Below are 23,887 nucleotides of genomic sequence, written 5' to 3' on the forward strand. Positions count from 1 at the left end.
GTGGTCCGAAGGCTCATAGCCTGCAACATGTTTTTTCGAAAGTATTTCCACAACTATGACATGATTATACAACTTTTAAAAACCAAAACAATCTGTTTAATTAACACTGTTTAAAACATGTTTTAAAACACCTATTGTTTTAAATACAACCGTGAGTGTACCACTATATGTTGTAGTTGCCACCTCAAAACCTTTCTGGATATCACTTCGTTCGACTTTAAATAACAAATGTTTATGAAGTTAAACTAGAAGTATAGGCCTAGCTAGAGGTTCGAGACCCTCAGAATTGTTTCAATACTGAATTCGGTCAAAACATATGTTATATCTCCCATTTAAAGACCGGCGATACTGATTATTACCGATGGCGATCAGTAACATAATGATTTTAACGCGACACAAAATATATGGCAGCCAAACATTCCACATTCACATAGTATTAGTATAATTACAAGAACCTGAGCCGATGATGTGCAACACTACCCGCAACAATGGATTGTAGTCTATCCTCGAATTTCGTTCAACACTTCGTCTATGCCATGGCTCTGCAACCGGGTGTATCGTACACCCTAGGTTGTACTAAAATTAGAAAAGGGTGTACACCTGGGATGGGGTGTACCGGGGTGTACCAGATCTTAATTAAAATGGACCAATGACTAGCTATCACAATTAATAGGCGAGTTTATGCTTCAGAACATGCTGACCATGTGTGCAATATCGTACAATGTCGATTGTTCATATCATTGTGCGCAGCTTGTAAATTACATTCCTTTTCTGATGTCATAAGCAAATGTTTCTCATCATTTAAACGTTGGTAATGAAGTTATTGGTTTATTTTGGAGTAGAACAGGATGGGGTTGACACGTGGTCAGCTTGCGATATTTGTCTATAATAAATTCTTGAGGAAATCGCCATGAGACCTCAAACATTTTGAATTGGCATTCCCTGCGAGATGCATTTAAATAGCGCAGTGTACATAATTGCAGGGGCGTAGCCAGGGGGGACGAGCTTGAGAACCACTGTGCTAGATGATGGCCCGGTAACCTCGAAGCCCTGATTAGTATTTAGCAGTTCCAATACGCTGCAACCTTATTTCAACAGGCCAGAGGCGACCAACCTAGAGATCTACGACGCATGCAGCCGCAAACATTAAATTACGCGGACCTCTACACATCATCAAATTAGCGTGTGGTTGGCGGCCGTCAACATGCAATTTGAATTAAGGAATTGGTTCCCAAATCTTCAAGATATTCTAATTTAACGTGAAAATTTAATTCACTTTTAGCGCGATTCAGGGTGGCTCGGTTTATTTTTATTTTATGTAATAGTATAATCTGAGCTCCACCATACAAATGCGAACCGCTGAGGTGAATGATGCGCCCCATAAAGAAATACCAAGTCGGAAATGCGTTCGTCTCACGATCGAAGGTTTTCCTGGTAGGTTTGACCGATTCCAATATATTTGTTTCGACTATGTCTACCACCTTAATGGGAGGTCAAAAAATAACAACATGTAACAAAATGATCAATGAAAACCGGAAGGTGCTTCATCAATAATTTTGTTCCCAAAATTTCCTAAGACCCCTCCTGCATCATCTCTACCGGTTAATCTGATCACATGGGCTAAGAATGGATAAATATTCGACAGTATTATATGAAACAACCCATATTATAGACGAAATTAATTTTCCAGATGGAAAATTTCTCCCGCTGTGCACGACTAATCCACATAACTTTTCCAAGCATTTATACTCGTGAATATGGTACATATATAGTAAGCCTGGGGGGGGGGGCTTGTTCTGCTGCTACAATCAATAACTTTTATACGCAAGGTATATCTCAAGAAATCAGTGATGGCACAGAACACCACAAGCGATCTCTACTGTGCAAAGTTCCCTGTAGCCAATTTTAACATGGGTATATGACGTTCATATGAGCCATCACGACTCTCCGCCGGAATGCGGCCGTCCCTTTGATATATATGTAATCGAAATACGACCGTGATTAGCAAAAAGGATGAACAGTGAACACCCCTGGATTAGGCTTACTATACGGAATCAGTACGTTATGTGGTCAGGGGTGTACGAGTTTCGATTAAAGTTAAAAGGGTGTATACCACGACGAAAAAGGTTGAAAAGCACTCGTCTATGCGTTCCCGCTATCTAATGTCCTCGTCATACTCTTCTTCTTCTTCCGACACCTGAAGCAGTTTCTGTACGAAGACGTTGAATCTGAGAGAATCAGAGTAACAATAATCGGACTCGAGTTAATGAAGTGGAATCAGATTATAGCTAATATGAATTACACAATAGCGTATATTGCGATTCCGTATCCATAAATATGAATTGTCCTCGAAAATTACCCAATTTGCTTCTTAATACTGTATTCGGTCAAAACGCAAGTTATGTACCAGATAAAGACCGGCGATACTGATCATTATCGATGGCGATTAGTAACATACTGCTTTTAACGCGACACGAAATATAAGGCATGCAAACATTCGACATCCATAGTATTAGTATACTAATTGCACTAATCTGAAGCGAGGATGTACAACACCACCCGTAACAATTTGGATATTATCTTCGAATTCCGCTCAACACACCGTCTTACTGCCGTGCTTCCCAACGTGGGCGATTTTGACAAACAAGTGGGCGAAAATACCGAAGGGGCAACTGGGGGGCGAAAATGTTCGAACGTCTAGTGAAAAATATTTAATTAACACAGCCAAAATATGCAAGTGAATACGGCTAGCTCAAATGAACGGAAAGTAGACGCGGAAACCGGTTTTCCGAGCGAAAAATGACCCTTTGTTTTATAGTCAATTCACCAGCGATCCGTTTCTATGTCCTCTTATTCGGATCCGTAAATTTGGGAGCGAGAATTTGTGTCGAGCTTGATAAGGGGGCGACGAGTCGAAACAGGTTGAGAACCACCGTTCTACTCTGTACGTTCCCGTTCTCTAATGTTCTCGACATGGCCTTCTTCTTCCGACACTTGAAGCAGTTTCTGTACGAAGACGTTGAATCTCCCTGTGAGAATGAGAGTAGCAGTAATAATCGGACTTGGATTGATGGTATAGTGGAATCAGATTATAGCTGAAATTAGATACGAAGTAACGTAGTTGCGATTCCAAATCCATAATTGTGACTTATCTTCGAAAAATTACACAATTTGCTTCTGTCAGTAATCTATCTCTGCTATCCTAAATAATTCAAACACATAATTTGGACATACCTCCATATTATCCACATAAACATTGGGCTAACCGAATTCCCAAGCCCTAAATGGCCCATTTCCAGGATTATACATTAAGCCGAAGCCGAACTGCAACCTACGGAATACTTACGAATTTTTTGACTTCGCACCCCAAAGTATACAAATGGGAAATAGAAGATCAGCCCCGAAAGAATGTATACGACGGCATAGAGGTAATGAATTTGCGGTTTGTCGATAATCGGCGCCAGAATCAGCACAACCGCCGCAATACATACGATGATTGGAAATATAATTGGAACCTGTCAATTTGAAAATTAATGATAAGTGATAACGAATCCATGCAGGAAAGGCTCTGATACGTAAGACACTGAGCACGTGACCAAGCGATAACACAAACGAATCGGACAAATTAGGATATTTCACACACGGTGCTGTTGTTTTAGTTTTCAAGGTGTTTCGACATCTGTGGTCACTGGTCACAGTGGTCAGTTTACACCAGGCCGTTATTGTATTATGATTCAGGAGCTGCCGACTTATAGCATGACCCTGGCCCAGCTTCATTCTAGGATTTTGAACTACACCGCTTATGCCCATCGAATAACACCGAGGAGCCTATGCATAAACCTCTAACACTTTGGTCGACCTCGGTTGGATTCGAAATTGTAAATAAAAGTTGGCGTAAATTAATAATCACCATTACGATAGTACTACTGCTAATAATAAGTAGGGCATTTTTTTACATAAAAAACGGAAGATTTTGACCTAAAAAATTTTGACGTTTTTGTTACCCTAAGAAACTTAATTTCGACCATATTTTGACCTAACGTATGCAAATTAGGTGATTTCCCATATAATGTTAAAATTGCACTACTTATCATTTCTGGTCAAACTGTCTGTCCTTACGAAGTAGTTCGGCCTGAAAAAAACTATGAAGAATTCCAGTAGTTACATCACGTATTATATGGTAGGAACTAGGGATGGTGTGAACCCCTGAAAGGTTCAGGTTCGTGTGAACGCGAACCTTTTTGAAAGGTTCTGTGTGAACGCGAACGTGAATCTCATGACGTCACTTGACGTCATATTGCTAATTCCAACCCTACATTTCAGTGAAGTGATAGCCTATCTATATTAATGTACTGTATACACGATACCTAGCAAAGACTCGGGCCACATAATGCCACAATGCTGAAATACATATTGACGTTTTAAACATCGTCAAATGTATCAACTGGGGCAATCAAATTAGATAATAATCCCATAACATCAATATCTTTCGTCGCTTTGCAAAAAATTTCGACGAGGGCTTGCAAAGGAATATAGGTCTTAGGCCAGACCGAACAATGTATCCCGGCGTCTGAATATACGTTGATATTCAGCAGAGTGTAAAACGGGTTTTATACTTGCTACCGATATTACCCCATTACCAAGTTATACTGCAGTAGCCAACACCCCAATCGCACAGATTTGGGTTTTATGATACAATAAACATATGAAATCAAGATTGAGCCCGTACGCCTGCTAGATTTTTTACATTAGACAATGATATCAATTTCATTGATTGGTTGAAAAAGCACCATTGGCTGACCACCTACATGTAGTGTATTTCGCTCTTGATGTCGTGTGATTGCGGGTCAAGCTCGCAGCAAAAAATCACTAAATATTCACAAACGGAAAGCTGGATATTTCGAGCAACTTTTGTAACAAAGCAAGTAAAATTTTTGAGATTGTGAAGGTGCATGCTATTTTAAAGTTGATTTTTTTATGCTTCCAGCGCCATGTATAGAGTGGCCCGCAGTTGAATAAATGCAATAAATTTCAACCAAAGATGTTAAAATGGAGTGAAAATTGTAATATATGAAAAAGGTTCACAGTGCAGAACCTACCAAGGTTCGTTTGTGAACGTGAACCTCTAAATTTCGGAGGTTCACACACAGAACGCGAACGTGAACCTCACGTTCACACCATCCCTAGTAGGAACAATAAAAATATGCTATAGTACAACGAAAGATACTTTCCTACATTCTCGAGTATTAAGTGTCTGCCCTTACTAAGTAGCTTGCCAAGAATGGAGAAAGATCGTTCAACAGTAACAGTTGTTGGCTGACACTGAAGTTGTGCGTACGCTGCTGGTGACACACCGTGTTGCTTCATTCTGACAATGGCGTCTACATCACAGTTTTTCATAATGCGCATTTTGATATATGAACCATGCAATGCTCACGCAGTCTTGCTAGAGTTAGGATTTTGCGGTACGTTGAGCATGACACCATGTCAACCTATTTGTTTTATTGGAATGTTTATGATTCACAATGAGCAGACAAGGGGCCGTCTACAACGGTAGGCCTATAATGTAAGCTACTAAGTGTCAAATGACAAGTTACCCGACAGTGCAAAATCTACGATACAAACAAAATGCAGGTAGTGAAAAAAATTTGACTTTGTTTACAATTTCGACATTTTTTGACCTAAAGCTACAATTTTGACCTAATTTAAACTTTTTGACATGTCAAAAAAATTGCCCTAATACTAAGTTATTAGCAATGGTAACAACTTCAAGTCAGAATATGACAGGATCTAAGCACAAGTCGATGTAATGATTTAGCAATGATAGAAATGCGTGAACAGTAAGAAATCTTTTCACAAATTATATTTTCGATTCATGTGCGTCGAGTATATCCGCACCTTAATCGGTCGTTCTCTCTGAGGCTCTTTCCAACGGAAGTATATCAGCGCGGAACAAGTGCCGAAGTGGAACATCCACATACAGAAACTAAAATATTCGATCAGCGTATCGAAGTCATTTGGAATAATCATCAGAACAGCCAGAAATCCCTTAAAGAAATGTGCGATGAAAATAAACATAACACTGTATTTGAAATAGCACTATTGCTCTTACAAACATATCATATCACTTTATCACTGTACAAGTCAGATCGGTGCGACTATATCAATAATAGCTGTTGCCTACGGGTTGAGGTTACGCTATGGTCGTGCGATGTGCATGTAATTCGCTGACATATTTTGCCTGTGGGTTCATTTTCGTTGAAGTGTAGGAACGCAGACTGCTATGATTGAGACAATCAACACAGAGGCGCTAGAAACATACCCTATTATAGACTAACGAGAAAAATATGTTCATCTATTACTATAATATATTATATATATACTATGTCATAAAATAGATCGTATTATATTCACGTATTATACTTACGTTCAGCAATACTGCCGGGGTAGGAGTCAGTCTTTGAATATGAATCATTGACAAAACCCGACTGAAATGTCCCTCCCTACCAGCTGCATACGAAATTCTCCCAGCCGTGAAACAAGAACCAAGACAAGTCCCGAACACGGACCACATCACAGAGAGAGGTATCAACCATGACATTACCCCGAGCACTCTTTCCCCAAACAGCTGTAAAATATAACAACGTACTCATTATTAGAATGGTTGATTATAATGTTTAAATGAAGTTTTAGTCTCCATATATATTCCACAAAGATAAAGCCTGTCCCGCAGTTATAGATAGAACAAGTGATTTGTGGTACAGAACTTCAGAATAACGCGAAACAATAACTTCATATTGTTAATTTATTCGCTAAAAGCTTTTCGATAGATATCCAGACAGGTCCGCCCCTTCCCAAGGGCGCTAAGCTCGAATGGAACACAATATGAAATTTGAAATCGAAAGTCCTATTTCGTTTTATTTCTTGAATTTGGAAACTTCCTTCTCGCGATTTAGGCCTACATACCAGAGATGAGCATGGATTAGGATTAGGATTTGAAAAAACAGGATTTGTGGAATTTCGTCGGATTTGGATTGGATTTGGATGAGAGATTTCTTTCTGAACGGATTAGGATTTGGATTGGATTTACCGTTTTTCTGGGAGATTAATATGTCGTGTGGCGAATGGCGACAAACTTTATTCAGATCAGTTATTGATGTACTTATAGTACACTACACTATGGTTCACTCGGTGCAAATGAACATGAGAGGTGCAGCCCTATGTTAAGTTATCTTAAATCAAGAGAATCGTTAGTTGTGAAAGTAAATTTTCCAAACCCTCCCTTGCATAAATTAGCATTTTTTCTGAATTTCAAGTTGGGATCGGATTAGCATTGGACATGGACTTTAATATGAAAAATTAATGGATTAGGTTTTGGATTTGGATTTGAAGTTTCGGATTTGGATTGGATTAGGACATAGAAATTCCAAATCCGCTCATCTCTGCTACATACACACTAATTCTACATTGCTCCGGCTTCCATTCTGTGGAGCAAACTTCCAGCTTTCGGTTTGGTTTATTAGCAATTTTCATCGGTTCAATACACCACAAAAATTGCGATACAATGAAAAGATAGGAAGGTGTCGAAACGACTTGCCATTGCCAGAGTAGTCTTTGAAATCAGACACTCACCTGGGCCTAGGTGATGTAAAGAGGAGGCATGCACACTGAATGAAAAGTAAAAGACGATAATATAGAAAGCTTTTATCAGATAATCAGAAGCATTTTATTTAAACGTGTATTACAACTACAGTAGTGCTCATTCTTTCTTTACAACTCTGAACTCCTTCGTTTGTAGTCTACATATCTTTATATTTTTACCAATATTTTGCCAGCGCCATAGTACAGAGATGATATATTTTAATATAATTATTTTATCATAAGCGACTCGTCGTTACAATATACATGATTTACAGAATTCAGTTCAACCACCTTCCACGATTGCATTGCACAAACGTAATGCGTAGATCCTTCTCTATTCTCTCAGATGTAACATAATATAATATAACATACAATACAGACTATTCGAGTGAACAAACATTTTGACTAACCGTTCCGACAGCCGGAGCTGCGAGCAGTTCACTCCTGCTCATAACAGATAGGTACGCAACGTTGCACAACAGGTAGAGAGCAGTAACAACGGCCATGGCGATACCGATCGCACGAGGAAGATTGACGTACGGATTCTATTGCAGAACAGATATGAAAGGTTTATAACGGAAACTCGACTGATCTTCATCATCATCTGACTTGTAGTTCTTCGACGATGTAATTTAACTGATTCCAACCATCGTACGCCCACAATCCTTGGTAGAACGCCAATGCGATCGTACCAACGCTGGGTGCATCAGCGTCGAACGAATTTTGGAAGTTTTCAGTTCGACCTGTATTATGTATATATGCTATCATTATTTTCATATATCAACAACGTATGAATACTTTGTGTTTTCACTATGTTAGCACCTTAAAATACCATACCGGAGTGTGTGGCCGTCAGCAGGCATAGCAGTGTCAATGTAAATGGGATATAGCCTGACTCAAAATTTCCGTGGGGACAGAAGTTTTATCAATTGAGTGACGTCATAGATATACTGCGACTTGTTGAAAATAGGCCTTCACAATACCAAAATATATATGCGAGGGTTGTCGAGTGAAACGATGCTTTGCTTCCCGATTGTACGCATACTAACACTTACATGTTCCTCGGCAAATATCATGGCCTCTGTAATATTAATATTTTTGAGTGTAGCAGAGCTTACCTTGGCATAGCATAACAATTCCACCGATGGTTATTACAAGAAGACTCAATATTTTTCCCGCCGTGAACACTGTGAGGAATTGCGTGGACAGCTTGACGCTGAAGCAATTAATGAAAACTATGACGCCAATTACCACAGCTGCGAGTAATTTTACTGCCAGATCAGGTGGAGGTGCGCAATCTGCGAATAACAAAAGCACGTAGCCTATACAATGCATGTACTTATAGGGTTGCATTTAAAACAGAAATCAATTTGAAACAAACATGTTTAAAAGAAGGCCCTTGTTTAAAACATGTTTTTTTATTCTATTTCTAGGGTAAATATAGCTCCTTTGACGAAATATTTGTATTGTTGGTGTTGAACAGACAATTTTGAGGGTTCCAACCATTCCATATCGATATACGTCGGATATATCGCGTGGTAATTGTCCGTAGGCTCATACAACATGTTTTTTGCAAAGTATTTACGCAATTATGGCACCAGTTTGCAACTTTAAAATAACGCAATTTTGTTGTTGTTTTTTAAATAAGGGCTTTGTTTAAATCACTGTTTAAAACATGTTTGTTTTTAATGCAACCCTACATACACTGCACACAATACATTTTGTTGTATACTAGAATACGCCATTTTAATGTGTAATTGTAAGCCTTTTTGGTTAGTTATTTTGGCATATTTTGACATATGGGCCTTGGTAGGCAGGTATGTAAATAGGTAGCTTTCGTTTTGCTACCTAGTATAGCTTTTACACGGTATGCCTTGACAGGAATATTTATTTTTCGCGATGCTTGTACGCTCGCGTTGCATTGCCGATTTCGAGCATTCACGTGAGAATTATAGAGACTAACTATAAAATACCTGTTGACACTACGGATAAGCAATACTTCGCAAAAGTAAGTGACAGTATTCCCAGCGAAGAAGGTTTCAAAATTGTTGCCGAAGTCCAAGCAAATAAATACGCCGGTATCGGTCCGAACGCTTCCAATAAAATCGGATATTCTCCACCAGACTTAGGAATCATCGTCCCCACTTCTGCGTATGAAAGTGCACCGAACGCCGCCAACACTCCACACATGAGCCATGTCTGCAGAATGTGTAATGCAAAACGGGTTAGTGTCGGCATCATATAACTACGAGAAGTCTATGCAAGATTTCCACGACCAGTATTGTTCGTAGCATTGATTGCTAGTTTTAATATTGTCGTTGTGTTATACAATGTACAATTGTACATACTACACTACCAACACCAACAGCATAGTCTGTCAACGTAATGTTTGTTTAAAATAGGCACACAGAACAAAATAGAACATTAGTCTTACCTAAAATTATATTTCAACCTTACTCGTTTATAATTTCCATGCCACATTCACGAACACGCAAGCATAAAATTTACTACCACAACAACGCTTTATTTCGTAAATCCTAGTCTACAAAATCACTCTCAGTAAATCTCTGTTCTAAATTTTAATACTCACCAATATTCCAGCACCAACCGATCCCATCTGACGAAACACACCTTTCGGTGATATGAATATGCCAGAACCGATCATGGTGGAAACTATTAGGCTGATACCTCCGACCAAGCTGACTTCTCTCCGTAGTTTGAAGGCTTCATCTGAAATCCGATCAATATAAAATCATATACTATACCGTTGATTCCCAACGTGGGCGATATCACCCCCAGGGGGCGATTTGGCGGTCTCGAGGGGCGAAAATGACGAAGGGGGCGATAGGGCGGCGAAAATTGGCAGCGGGGCGACAGGGTGCGAAAATAGCGAAGGAGCGATAGGGGCGCGATGACGCGTCAAAACGGCTGACCTTTTTTTTTGTCAACCCACGGAAATTTAGTTACAAAAGTGTCAAGTTCGACATCGAGCCTAAAAGGTGACCTTTTTTTCAGTCAACCCTCCGGTGATTACAGTTTGTATGCCCATTTTTCGGTACACAAAATTTGGGGGGGCGATGATCGGTGTTGAGCTTGAAAAGGGGGCGATGGGTCGAAAAAGGTTGGGAACCATGTACCATACGAATCATTTGAATTAGCATCATGAAAATTCATAAGGATATATTAATTTGATGCAGTTATCTTTCTTGGTACATCTTTCAGTTGTGTCGCCGTGAACTTCACATCAAATATATAGGTAGAATGGTATAAACGCCTCGGCTTTTCTACCATACTAACCACGTAGTATTATTTACTAGACTTCTACTATGATACTAATTACCAGCAAAGGGAGCAATAACTCAGAAGATATTCTTGTGAATACATGTTATGTCGAGTTGAATATACGCTAGGTGGAGGAAACCGCTATAGCCTACTATACCAACAATATGCATAAAAGAGGGAATACGGCGATTGTGGGGTGCGTTTTAAATCGACTATGACGACAACATAATCATTAGATGTGTAGTTGCATATAGCCTATGACATGTGTTCGCAGTTTGCCCGTAACAGGAAAGCTCTTATGCCTAGGAACGCCGACCCACCTTCTCGATGCGCGGATGCAATGTATGCATTGCATAATTGCGGAGGTTTTACACTACAGTTACAAACGCATTACTCAATCAGTTTGTGATAAATACCATTTAATGAAAATCAATACAAGATTGTTTGATACGACATCCTACCGTCAGATTTTCCTCCATCACGTTTTGCTCTCTTTTTTCTGGAAAACATAGGCATAGGTAGAAGATCTATTGCATTCCTTTATCTTACGATAATCTTCTGTACACAGATACATTATCAATGACGGATAAATTCAGGCTGCAAGCCAGATTGCAATGTCTTACCGAAACCGATCAAGTAATCCTCCTCTAGTATCGTCTTCCTCCAAATTTCCAGTCATGTTATATCAGTAGGATTTATAAACCATCGACTACGATGCAGATGAAGGGATATCCAATAAATTGCTCGCATGAGGTTACACTGTACAAAATATTGAAGAAAACCTAGTCCCTTCCGCGCGTTTCACGTCATCAAGACGGAAAAACCTAAGCAATCAATTTAGATTCCGTCACTGTACAAATTGAGAAAAAGCACACGTACTGCATATGTATTATTGCATACTAATCTGTAAATAGTAAATAAAGAGCAGCTTTGCGAGATCCATCGATTCGGCTACGCGCAGACAACGCACCGTACATACGCCCGTTCGTTCAGCGATGGTGCCGGAAAAGTTCGTTCTAATTCAACTCATTACTATTTTAGAGGAACGGATAATGATTGTTCGATTAGTAGGCGCCGTCGGTTGTACGGTATAGTAATCTTACTAAATCGAAATAAACACAGCAGTATTAGTAAAGTACTCGTGTTAAAATCTCTGCCTTGGTTTTGCCGTTGACACCAATCGTCTACAAGTATTACAATTTGAAGTCCTCTTTTAACCTACCCTACCATTGTCTTGAGGTTATCTCGACTGTATTTTGTGTTGAATTTCGTGAATAACACGGCATTTAGAATTGTCAGGCGAAAACGAACCCTTGACACGATGAGTAGACCGAAAGGTCACCACTTTCAAGGCTCGGTTTTAATTCTCTAAGTCTAACACATATTGTACGAATTTCGGTAGAAGATCGTTGATGACTTGTAGACAGAAGTGAATATCGAGTATCAATATCGAAAAGTTTACTAAACAGCTTCAAGTTCGTCCGAATCTATCGATAGAATAGGCATATACAATCCTTCCTGTTATTGCAAACTCTATTTTAATGATTTGTCGATGTCTAATCCTGAAGTATATACTAATTTATATATCCGCAGCAATACCTTAACCGTCACTGACTCATATATATAATGCCACGCTTATGTTACACATTGCATTTTCTCATTTTGAGAGTGGCCAAGTTCAGGCGTTGATGCTTTGCTTTGCTATGCACTGGTGCACTCTGGAATTTTTGCTCTGGGCAACATTAATGAATGTCTTCGCCTTTCAATTTGCACGTGCACGATTAAATAACAGTTAAACAGGTAGATTATTATCATTGCGATGATGTTTAACATAATTGTCCACGCCGTAATTAAACAAACTTGCTAACATACCAAACGACGATTCGTGTGCACTGTGCAGGTGCAATTGTGCATATTATATTATACGATGGGGAGACACGAAACACATAGATAGACGATTTTTTCTTTTAACAAATAACACAAAAAACACAATTTTTGTTGACATTAATCTAATATAGTTTTTTGGTTTAACTTTGGTTAGCAATGGTCTTCAGATAAACATTGGAACTGCACCATTTTCTTTATTTTAAACTGTTAGTACTTTTGCAGGACAAATAAAGTGCGACTTTCGGGGTACCAAATTACGCTCATATATAGCTATAGCTCTTCAAGCTGTGCGCTGTCATGCTTGATACTACGGCAATATTCTCCCAGTAGGCCTATATGTTTCTTCCACCTTGCCTCCATCACCTTCAGATCATAGTGTACACTTTCTACTTGCTCGTCGCTGGTTATGCCAAGATTTTCAGGGAATTTAGCAAGATGACCACTCAAAAATGAAATTTGATGCTCGTAATGCAAACGAGTTCATTGTAACTTCCAATAGCTTCTGAGCAATTTCGATATATACTTCATTACATGTGCCCGTGTATTCCAAAGAATTTCCATGACTGTATTTCCAAATGATATTTCTTCTAACTGTGAGATTGACCAACTGAAATGCCTACACCTTTGATGGATTGCAGAATTTATGAACCATCGGGTCAGGAAAGGCTTAAGCGAGGTAATAGAAAGGGTTGCTTTCAGTTGACAGTGCTTTAACTAATTTGTTCATAGGCTGAGTTTTATAAGTAGCGGCGGAAAAATAATTGTCCCTGTGACAACAAGCGACTCGGCCCACAGGATTGGTTCGATTATGTTCACAATAAGAACAGTTTTGTTCAAAATAAAAACAGTCCCATGTTCACAATAAGAACAGTCATGTTCACAATAAGAACAGTATCATGTTCACAATAAGAACAGTCGTTATATTCACAATAACGTCAGTCGCAGCACGAACATATCCCCCAGACACGATGCCCGAGTGGCAACATAGTCCGAACACACCCCAGACATAATGTCCTAGTGTCAACGCAGTCTGAGCACACCCCAGACATGTTGTTCGAACACCCCCCAAACACGATTTCCGATTGGAAATGCAGTCCAAACACACCCCATACACTATGTCCGAGTCGCAACATAGGGCGAACACACCCCTGACAGGATGTCCGGACACCCCCCAGACACGATGTCAGAGTGCCAACGCAGTCCGAACACACCCCGCACACGATGTCCGAGTGGCAACATAGTCCGAACACACCCCAGACATGATGTCCGAACACCCCCAGACACGATATCCTAGTGTCAACGCAGTCTGAACACACTCCAGACATGATGTTCGAACACTCTCCAAACACGATTTCCGATTGGAAACGCAGTCCATACACACCCCATACAAGATGTCCGAGCGGCAACACAGTCCGAATACACCCCCACAGGATGTACGAACACACCTCGGACACGATGTCCGAGTGGCAACATAGTCCGAGCACACCCCAGACATGGTACGAACACTACCCAGACGCGATGTCCGCGTGCCAAAGCAGTCCGAACACATGCCAGACATGATGTCCGAACACGCCCCAAACACGATTTCCGACACGATGTCCGAGTGACAACGCAGTCCGAACACACCCAGACACGATGTCCGAGTGGCAAAATAGTCCGAACACACTCCAGACATGATGTCCGAACACCCCCAGACACGATGTCCGATTGGCAACACAGTCCGAACACACCATGCACGATGTCCGAGTGTCAATGCAGTCCGAAGACACTCCAGACATGATGTCTGAGGTATAATCGGACTGTGCTGCCAGTTCACAATAAGGTCAGTCATGTTTAAATAGGAACAGTCTCATGTTCGCAATAAGAGCAGACATGTTCAGAATAAGAACAGTCTCATGTTCACAGTAACAACGGTCTGTTCACAATAAGAACAGTCTCATGTTCACAATAAGAACAGTCATGTTCACAATAGGAACAGTCTCATGTTCACAATAAGAACAATCATGTTCAAAATAAGAACAGTCTCATGTTCACAATAAAAATAGTCGTTATATTCGCAATAACGTCAGTCGCAGCGCCAACATATCCCAGACACGATGTCCGAGTAGCAACACAGTCCGAACACATGCCAGACATGATGTCCGAACACGCCCCAAACACGATTTCCGATTGGAAATACAGTCCGAACACACCCAAGACATGATGCTAGAACTCACCCCAGGCACGATGTCCGAATGACAATGACAGCTCAGTGATGACAACACAGTCCGTAAGTCACACTGTCAGTGATTAGTCGTCGTAATCAGAGGTGGTCAGTAACGAAGTAGTTCTACTATTTCGAAGTACTCAAGTAGTTTTCCTCTACTTCTGGTACGTACTCAAGTAGATCTCTTTTTCGCTACTTCTACTTCTACTTCGTAATATTTTGTGAACTACTTACTTAATTGTCGCTATTATCCGTTTGTCAAGTAGAAGTAGCTGAATCCGCCAATACGAAAGATATCCTAAGGAATTTCGGGGCTGTTTTCATATAGCACCAACATTAAATTTTCATAAAAGTCATGTAACACCCAGAGTTTTCGTTGCGCTTCGCGCACAGTAGATATGGAGTGACAAATATGTTTTAACGAAAGTATCGATGAATATGATTTAGATGCCGGGTTGCGTGATTCCGATATTTCATCACAGTAAATAAGTATGCCCCCCCCCCCATAACGTTTGAAAGTACCATTTCGCAATCTAGCAATTGCCTATTATACCTAGTAGCCCATGACGTGTCCTAATCTGGAAAAGTGGACTTGGACTTTTTAAACTTTAAACTTGTTTTAGCATACCACCGTTGAAACTTTCTGGAAAAAATACATGAAATCTATTTTCCACTTTTTAGAAGTAGTATTTGTATTTTTCTTTCAATTGTGAGTATTATACGTACGAGTTCTAATCATAGTTTCAGATCTTTTGTTTAAAGCAGTGCTCTTCAACCTTTTACGACGTGGTACACCCTTTTAACATTTGCTCAAAACTCGTACACCCCTGTTCATTAGGGGTCTTCAAAAATGACTTTTTTCTCAAATCGTACTGGCTACTTGATAAAATTGTTAGGTTACCTAACTTAAGCCTACACACCAAATGTGGTTCAATTCCAACCAGTAGAGTAGTGTTGTTATCCGTTTTTGTTGCAGGCCAATCAAATTTCGCCACGTCATCCTAATTGCCACGCCCATTTTCATACCCTAAGGGTACATTCACCTTCTACGTCATCTGTGCCACATCATCAAGCGCCACGCCTATAGTGCCACATCATCCATCCATTGCTATATCATCGCTGCATTGATTGCTGCATCTTGATACTTTTCTCAGATATTGTATTATGTGTATTTAGGACTAATATCATCCATCCATATTTTTTAAACTTGATTTTATGTGTACAAGTTACGGTTTCTGCAGTTTCCACATTTTACGACTTATGATTGCCGCGTCAAAACTTACATTGGCACTTTACTCAGTCTCCTTGAAATAGCGTTGTATAGTGTACGAGTTCATTTTATTTCGAAAAAAGAGCATATCAATGATATCGTTGATCGTTATTGCATCGATTCACTAGCTGAAATCCTCCAGATCGGTTGATGTTTCGAGGTACACCGCTTTGCTGCCGTCCGACACTGCGATCCGAGTTCTTGCGTTCGATCTGAGCGTTTTGTTTGATGTAGCGATCACTGGCTTGTAGTATATACGATACGAGCGGAAGGTCGGGATTATGAACAACTACGCTAGGCGAATAGATGACGAATTCATCAGCTCGCAGTATAACCGCTACCTGTATAATGTTTGCATGTCGAGTATAAGGGTATTTAACTCGGCACTAAAATGCCAACGGAATAGCCGCAGGGATCCGGTTCTCGTTGCTATAATTAAACGAACACCTTCGCCGCAGGTACGCGATCACCGACGTTATAATGATAGGGACAAATTAGCCGCATGAAAGCGAGTCTAATGAATATAACGACAGACAACAAGTTAGTTGAAAAGTAAAACTAATCGTGACCGATGCAAGACGGCGTGAAACGGCGCTTTCGCTCGATTCTTGTAGTGACCACAATTCATACGATTCAGTCCTTTTCATGTCACTAGAATAAGGGTGATTAAACCGACAGTGAAACGCCGCTTCACAATTGCAAGTTAGTGTAATGCAAATTTTACCCCTTCAAGGGTTATAAAAGTATGGACGGCAAAAGGTATAATTTTGGGTCGACATGGTGCCTTAGCTATCTATCAATAGGTATGTAATATTTGTTGAAATAGTTGCTATTGATCATAGACCAAGCTTGCTTTCAGAGCTGGAAACTAAACGCATATGAAAATTTACCTAGGTGTTCCCCACACGCATCAAATGTAGGCCTACTCAAGTGTTTATGAGGTGGCGAATAGTTCGACGGTTGTTGGCATGCAAGGACGTCACATAGAATTGTGGAGTTTTCTGTAAACTATAATCCAGTGATCTATTTTCAATCACTATATTTTTCATTAATCTAAACTAAGTACTGTTAGTAGGCAAACCCTAGGAAAGTATATCCTCTGATAAAAGCAGGAGTAATTTGTTATCCGTGAAATAAATAGATGGTGCGACTCTAATGGACATAAAGAAATGAAAATTTTGTAAAGTAGATATTTTTCGGTATGCTAAATTCGGCTACGCGGTGCTAGACTTCTTGGCCGCATGAAATAGGATGTTTTAGCTTCAACCTCAACGCATTAGCACACCGAATTTAAATATAGGCGATAAATAATATACAGTAGCTCCAATTTTAATGAAAAAATAAAAATAAAAAAGCGTGAAAAATTGCATTTATCCTGGAACGCACCAAGAAAAACCGTATGAATTTGTAAAGTAGTTAGAAAACTACACTATTCCGCTACACTAAAGACTTAAACAATCCGGATTTTGTATGGTGTATACTAATTTTACATTGCGGAGTATTCAGTAAAGTTCAATCCAGTGAATTCGCGTAGGCTATGCATACAAATGAGGAAAGTTACATCAGCGCGTGTTAACTAGTTGTATTATGTAGCTTGCAATTCATGCAAGTTTCGAAACTTCCACACTGAGTCTTTTAAAATAGATAGAAACGAAAAAAAGTAATCGAAAAAATTTACGAAGTTTGGATGCGGCATATTTAGGTTTTCTAAAAATTATTCATACCCATGACTCGAAATATTGTAAGAGGTGGCGAATAGTTCGAAGGCTGTTGTCATGCAAGGACGTCACATAGAATTGTGGAGTTTTCTGTAAACTATAATCCAGTGATCTATTTTCAATCACTATATTTTTCATTAATCTAAACTAAGTACTGTTAGTAGGCAAACCCTAGGAAAGTATCCTCTGATAAAAGCAGGAGTAATTTGTTATCCGTGAAATAAATAGATGCTGCGCAATATGAGCGGTGCTGCGATGACTGACAAATACTTTGAATTAATGTATAGAAGTAGCGATTTCGAACTACGTAAAAAGTTAGTCCAGCTCACGCATTTTCCAGCTCTGCGATAATTTTGATCACTATGTTTTGATAATGACTTGCTTCCGAGAAAGAAATAACATTCATTATACGTTAGATGATACTTTTCCTTGATATTCTATCATGTATATTTAGGACTAATGCGACATCACTATGTGTACGACAGGTCTGATTTGAACACCCTAATTTTGCGTATCACACCACAAACTGCGCAAGCCTTCAAAGTTGATAAGTAAACTAGTATTTGTACTCCATCAGAATACTAAAGTAGCTTTTAGCGTATATGTACCTAATACTAAAGTGTTTATGATTTCAGATTGCTTCAACTTCATGACATTTTCAGTATTAACAGAAATATAGAACTAGAATACTAACTTTTATTCGTAAATAGCTACTTCTACCTTAATTTAATGGATTTATCTGAAATCATTGCTTTACTTACTCTCTCCAAAATGTGCATTATACAAGTACGTCACCATCGAAACCCTCTGGCTATAACTATCTGGCAGTATAATTGCAGCAAATACTCGGGTACTAATTTTAAAGTAGCTTAGGTATCTAAATGAGCTCTGAGTCGCTGTTATCTCGCATCTGACCATGGTGTTAACACCGGTATTACCTTCGCTCACTGATGAAAAAGATGAAAGTTATTAAAGAAAGCAGATTAGTATGAAAACTCGTTAAATAGAAGTAAAAGTAGCCTAGAAACATAACTACTTACTGAAAAATCGTTGCGTAGAAGTGGGGTTAGTCTACGAACATAACCACTTACTTACTTTGAAATCTCAACTTGTACTTGTATTCGTACATTACCTTTACACGGCGTTTTTTAATGGATACTAATTTTATTAAAAATAAACAAAAAGGGCGAAAAATTACATTTTATCCCGGAACGCAGCAAGAAAAATCGTATAAATTTTGTAAAGTAGATAGAAGACTACACTATTCCGATGCACTAAAGACTCTTACACTCTGGATTTTGTTCGGAATTTACGCAAAACCGGTATTGCTCTGCGATAATTTTGATCACTATGTTTGGATAATGACTTGCTTCCGAGAAAGAAATAACATTCATTATACGTTAGATGATACTTTCCTTGATATTCTATCATGTATATTTAGGACTAATGCGACATCACTATGTGTACGACAGGTCTGATTTAAACACACTAATTTTGCGTATCACACCACAAACTGCGCAATCCTTCAAAGTTGATAAGCAAACTCATAATGCAACAACTTTAAAACTAACGCGGCTCCACATCGACTTTTTGTGTGCATCTGTTTTGCGGGAGCGTATAGCACGTACCTATACATACTCAACTTTAATAACGGAATTACCATGCTTAATATTGAATCCCAACTCTAAACTTGATACGTAGATGTAGGACATTATGGCAATGCACCATGCTAAATTTCATCACACATCTAATGAAGGAGCACCTTTAGAACTAACGCAGTCGAATACCGACTTTTACGCATATCTGTTTTGCGTGAACATAGCATATACCTATACATAGTCAATTTCAATAGCAGAATTACCGTGTTAAACATTGAATTCCCACCTTGAAAGTTGGTACGCGGTTATAGGACATTATAAAAATGCACCGTACCAAATCCCATCACACATTTCATGATGGAACAACTTTAAAACTAACGCGACTCTACATCGACTTTTTGCGTACATCTGTTTTGCGGGAGCGTATAGCACGTACCCATACATAGCCAACTTTAATAACGGAATTACCATGCTTAACATTGAATACCAACTCTAAACTTGATACGTAGTTGTAGAGCCTTATGGCAATGCACCGTGCTAAATTTCATCACACATCTAATGATGGAACACCTTTGAAACTATCGCAGTCGAATACCGACTTTTACGCATATCTGATTTTCGTGAACATAGCATATACCCATACATAGTCAATTTCAATAACAGAATTAGCATGCTAAACATTAAATTCTCACCTTGAACGTTAGTACACAGTTGTAGGACATAATAACAATGCACCATACCAAATTTCGTCAGACATTTCATGATGTAACACCTTTAAAACCAACGCAGTTCTATACAGACTTTTGGCTAAATCTCTTTTTCCGTAGCGTAGCACGTACCTATACATAGTCAACTTTAATAACAGAATAACTATGTTAATATTCGACTCCCCACCTTGAGTTAGGGTTACCCAGAATACATTGCAGGTCAAATTTGATTCGATTACGAGCATTATAGCGACAGAGATTTACGATAGTGTAAAATGAGCTACCTTATGACATCAAATTTCGTCTTCTCTCCAAGTGGAAATATCATGTTCTATAATATTGTCCATACCGAACAAATATAAATTTGCCTGTGCTGTTGCTTTGCAAGAATACTTCGCTCACATAGTAACCAATTTCTGGTGGATTCCGAATCGATATAGACAGAAATGCGGAAAGTCACATTGGCATGTCTTAACTTCTACCAATATGTAGGCCTACCTACCTATAATCTTATCAGGCCGTAGCGCTCACGCATAGCATTATCAAGTAAAGGAAAATCTCCTAATTCTCATCTAGATACATATTTATTCGGAAAATATCCCCTTACAGGGTGAGAACAGTTGTTTTCTCAAGGTCTTCATATCTTCCCCACTCAAGCGCGGTAAGACTAGTTTGACTTTGCGGCATTCAGGATTATATCTCACGAAGCTCTGAATGGAATTCACGTATTTCTCATCGATTCTCGTTCTATCGCTATCACTGAGGTCGATTGCCTTTAGCTGTTAATTGAATAATAGGAGATTTATATCAATTTAAAAATGCAGAAACGAACTACATCGCTATATCGGGATCTATGATTGAGCAGAAAGATCTTACCGTATCGCATCGTTTTCCCATCTCTTCGCTCAGATTCCTGATTTGCATGGAAAGCATCTTGCAACTACACAGATTAAATTCTTCCACACGGGAATTGCACAGGACTTTAGTTACTGTTTTGTAGCAGGATGAAATGCCGGGATTTCTACTTAAATCCAGCGAATGCAGCTAAAACATGGTGTGATGTTCAGATAGTTTACGAGACTACAAACGGCTCGAAGGCCGTAATAGATTAGTCATAATATTATTTACCGACGGTTGAGCAATTCTTTTTGCGATTTCTACTCCTAATAGCAAAAACTTATTCAACACCGAAGAAGATAATGAAGCTCGTGATCAGAAACACTTTATTGATGATGAAAATTCTATCGAACAATGAAATGTCATGCTTCAATATGACTAAAACTCACATAAGCATTACACTGTGATTGGATATTTCAGTTAGAAAACAAAACAGACCTAGTTCAAATGATCACCTCATAAATTCCGAGACCATTATTTAACGAGATTAGTGAGTCTTCATCCAATTCGCAAGCTGAAAGTCGAACTGTTTTCGTGCAATGCTTTCTTACGAAGCATCCAATTTCTTTCAAGCCCGCCGGTTCCATATCGGCATTGTAACTCAGATCAAGGCTTTCAACCTATAAATCCACCAATTTATATCAAAATGATCCACAAAACTATAGAAACGAGCGAGTACCCCGATATCAGCAAAACTTTCAAAAGCGCGAATTTCCTCGGGTGTAAGGTCACATCCTTTCATGATAAGAGTAACCGTCTTGTCTTTACAAAGTAAGGCAGGCAGCGCGATCATACACTCTTCATCCAGCTGATTGTAACTAATGTCAAGATATTGGAGCTAAAAAATATCGGAAACTGTAAATTTACGATCAGCAATGATCAGCCATAAAAAATTCAAACTTATAACAGAAAAAAATGTTGTTTAGTCACTCACGTCATATTATAGGCTAAATATGCTAAGATTAAACTAGAATTTCCCTCATTCATCTCTACACAGCCGCTCATACAGAATGTGATCATTAACAACTGTACCCAGCAATAATCGCGCAGACCTTAATGTTTTTGAGCTGCATAGCAATGAAATCTGTTGACTGCAAGCGCGAGTTCACAACTGACAAATATGTTAGATCGCTCGAAATAATAGTCCCGAGTTGCGTAAAGTTAATGTTCTCCCTGTAGCTGAGATCGAGGTTTTTCAATTTCACCTACGGAAATGAGGTATTAGGAAATATCACTTCGAGAGGCTCTATACTAGATTAGCGCCTAGCTTTTTCCATCACCAATACCTGATGGTGCTGGATAAGTTTACTCAAAATAATCAGAAAATCTTCGGATCCACCACTTTCTTGCAGATTGAGCTCTGTCGAAGCACACTGCTTCATCAGCTCGCAGATTAATGGGATGAGTTTTTCAATGTCGTTGTGTGCTGTAACGCTGAGTTTTCTTATTTCGACCTGAACGAGCGCAAAACTTAACGCATAAAACGCTAAATGATCTATGAACAGCCTAACACTGATCAACTCTGACTATAGTCTATCTAGTAAGGCTATCGAGACTAATGCCTATACCAGTAGCAAATGAGCATTATTCGCTGCGATACCACCAATTCGCGCCTTAACACATTAGTAATACAGAACAATGCGATAACGATAAAGCTGTATCTCAATATTTTACGGATAAGATATACTGAAATAGAACGTGAATTTATAATGATCAATGACTACGAGCGGAATGTGCGAAGGCGTATACCCCAGATTCAAATCCGCGAATTTTATCCAATAGAATCTTGAGGAGGTTTTCATTGAGATGACATTGACGAAATTCTAACTCATACACGTGAGATTGGCGAATAAGAGAATTCGCGATATTAATTATGTCCAATTCAGTCATAGTTTGGTGATAGAGCCCATAAGGAATTTTCACTTCATCATGATCCGTAAGTACTAATTCATGGTACATCCTCTTTTCAGCTTGATGATGTAGATTATCCTAAAATTATTTACTTTTATAACTCTATATTCTATGATGTAAAAGTAGTATCATAAACGCTATCGGATGATATTCAACGTCGAGCAATTCTTCTCGAATATAAGTACAAGTAGCGATTTAAAGGTGCGTAAGTAAATGTTTGTAGACTATCTCCACCTCTAGCGTTCAGAGACGATGAGTAGAGAAGTACTGAGTACTCAAGTAGGTTTTCCCTACATACAGAAAATACTGGAATGTTGGTGATATAGGATCGTTTCTACTTCAAGACTGTTTCAGTATTAAACAAAAAATAGACCCCTGAATACTAACTTTTTACTTATGCAATAGCGATTACAAAGTATTACTTACCCTCTACTCAAGAGGTTTTTCAGGTGGAACTACCTACTTTTAGGACTGTGTATGTCAAAGTAGTTTGAGCTTACGTTTATATCACCTTGACAAGTGACATTATCACACATGAAAATGATATTATCGCGTAATACCAGAAGTTAACACACGTTAATGTGTTTCGGAATTCACTAGAAATTGGTTACTAAGAGAAGTATATCCTTGTGTACACAATAGCGGAGAGAATATTTAAAATGTAGTAAGCAGGCCGATGGGTATTCATTGAGTTGTATAAGCATAAAAAACATTCCCGCGCGCGTCTTAGGATTAGGTGGTAGGGTTAGGCAGGGTTGGGTTTAGGAGCG

At 39.0% G+C, this 23,887-nt stretch overlaps 2 protein-coding genes across 5 annotated transcripts in view; one reads left to right on the forward strand and one right to left on the reverse strand.

The window, feature by feature from the left end:
- Positions 1-12,018, reverse strand: part of LOC145449453 (b(0,+)-type amino acid transporter 1-like) — a 29,568-nt gene extending 17,550 nt beyond the window's left edge. Inside the window, exons 1-11 of one of the 3 annotated variants that reach the window (XR_013918264.1) lie at positions 11,547-12,010; positions 11,385-11,422; positions 10,232-10,371; positions 9,615-9,840; positions 8,760-8,939; positions 8,251-8,384; positions 8,052-8,186; positions 6,428-6,628; positions 5,899-6,048; positions 3,343-3,515; positions 2,816-3,025 (exon numbers count right to left, since the gene is read on the reverse strand). Coding sequence is in view for 2 of the 3 variants with exons in the window: in XM_080327813.1 (XP_080183939.1) it covers positions 2,938-3,029; positions 3,347-3,515; positions 5,899-6,048; positions 6,428-6,628; positions 8,052-8,186; positions 8,251-8,384; positions 8,760-8,939; positions 9,615-9,840; positions 10,232-10,371; positions 11,385-11,422; positions 11,547-11,602 (1,521 nt within the window). In the remaining variant the exon portion in view is untranslated. Of the gene's footprint in view, positions 1-2,363; positions 3,030-3,342; positions 3,516-5,898; positions 6,049-6,427; positions 6,629-8,051; positions 8,187-8,250; positions 8,385-8,759; positions 8,940-9,614; positions 9,841-10,231; positions 10,372-11,384; positions 11,423-11,546 lie in introns of those variants that run through there. The other 2 variants (XM_080327813.1, XM_080327812.1) reach the window with 2 other exon arrangements.
- Positions 1-23,887, forward strand: part of LOC145450282 (intraflagellar transport protein 57 homolog) — a 207,298-nt gene that overhangs the window by 152,554 nt on the left and 30,857 nt on the right. The window lies entirely within an intron of this gene.

Source organism: Botryllus schlosseri, chromosome 11 (assembly GCF_051294905.1).
Source record: "Botryllus schlosseri isolate E-star chromosome 11, Bs_hap1, whole genome shotgun sequence".
In the NCBI taxonomy this organism is placed as follows: domain Eukaryota; kingdom Metazoa; phylum Chordata; class Ascidiacea; order Stolidobranchia; family Styelidae; genus Botryllus; species Botryllus schlosseri.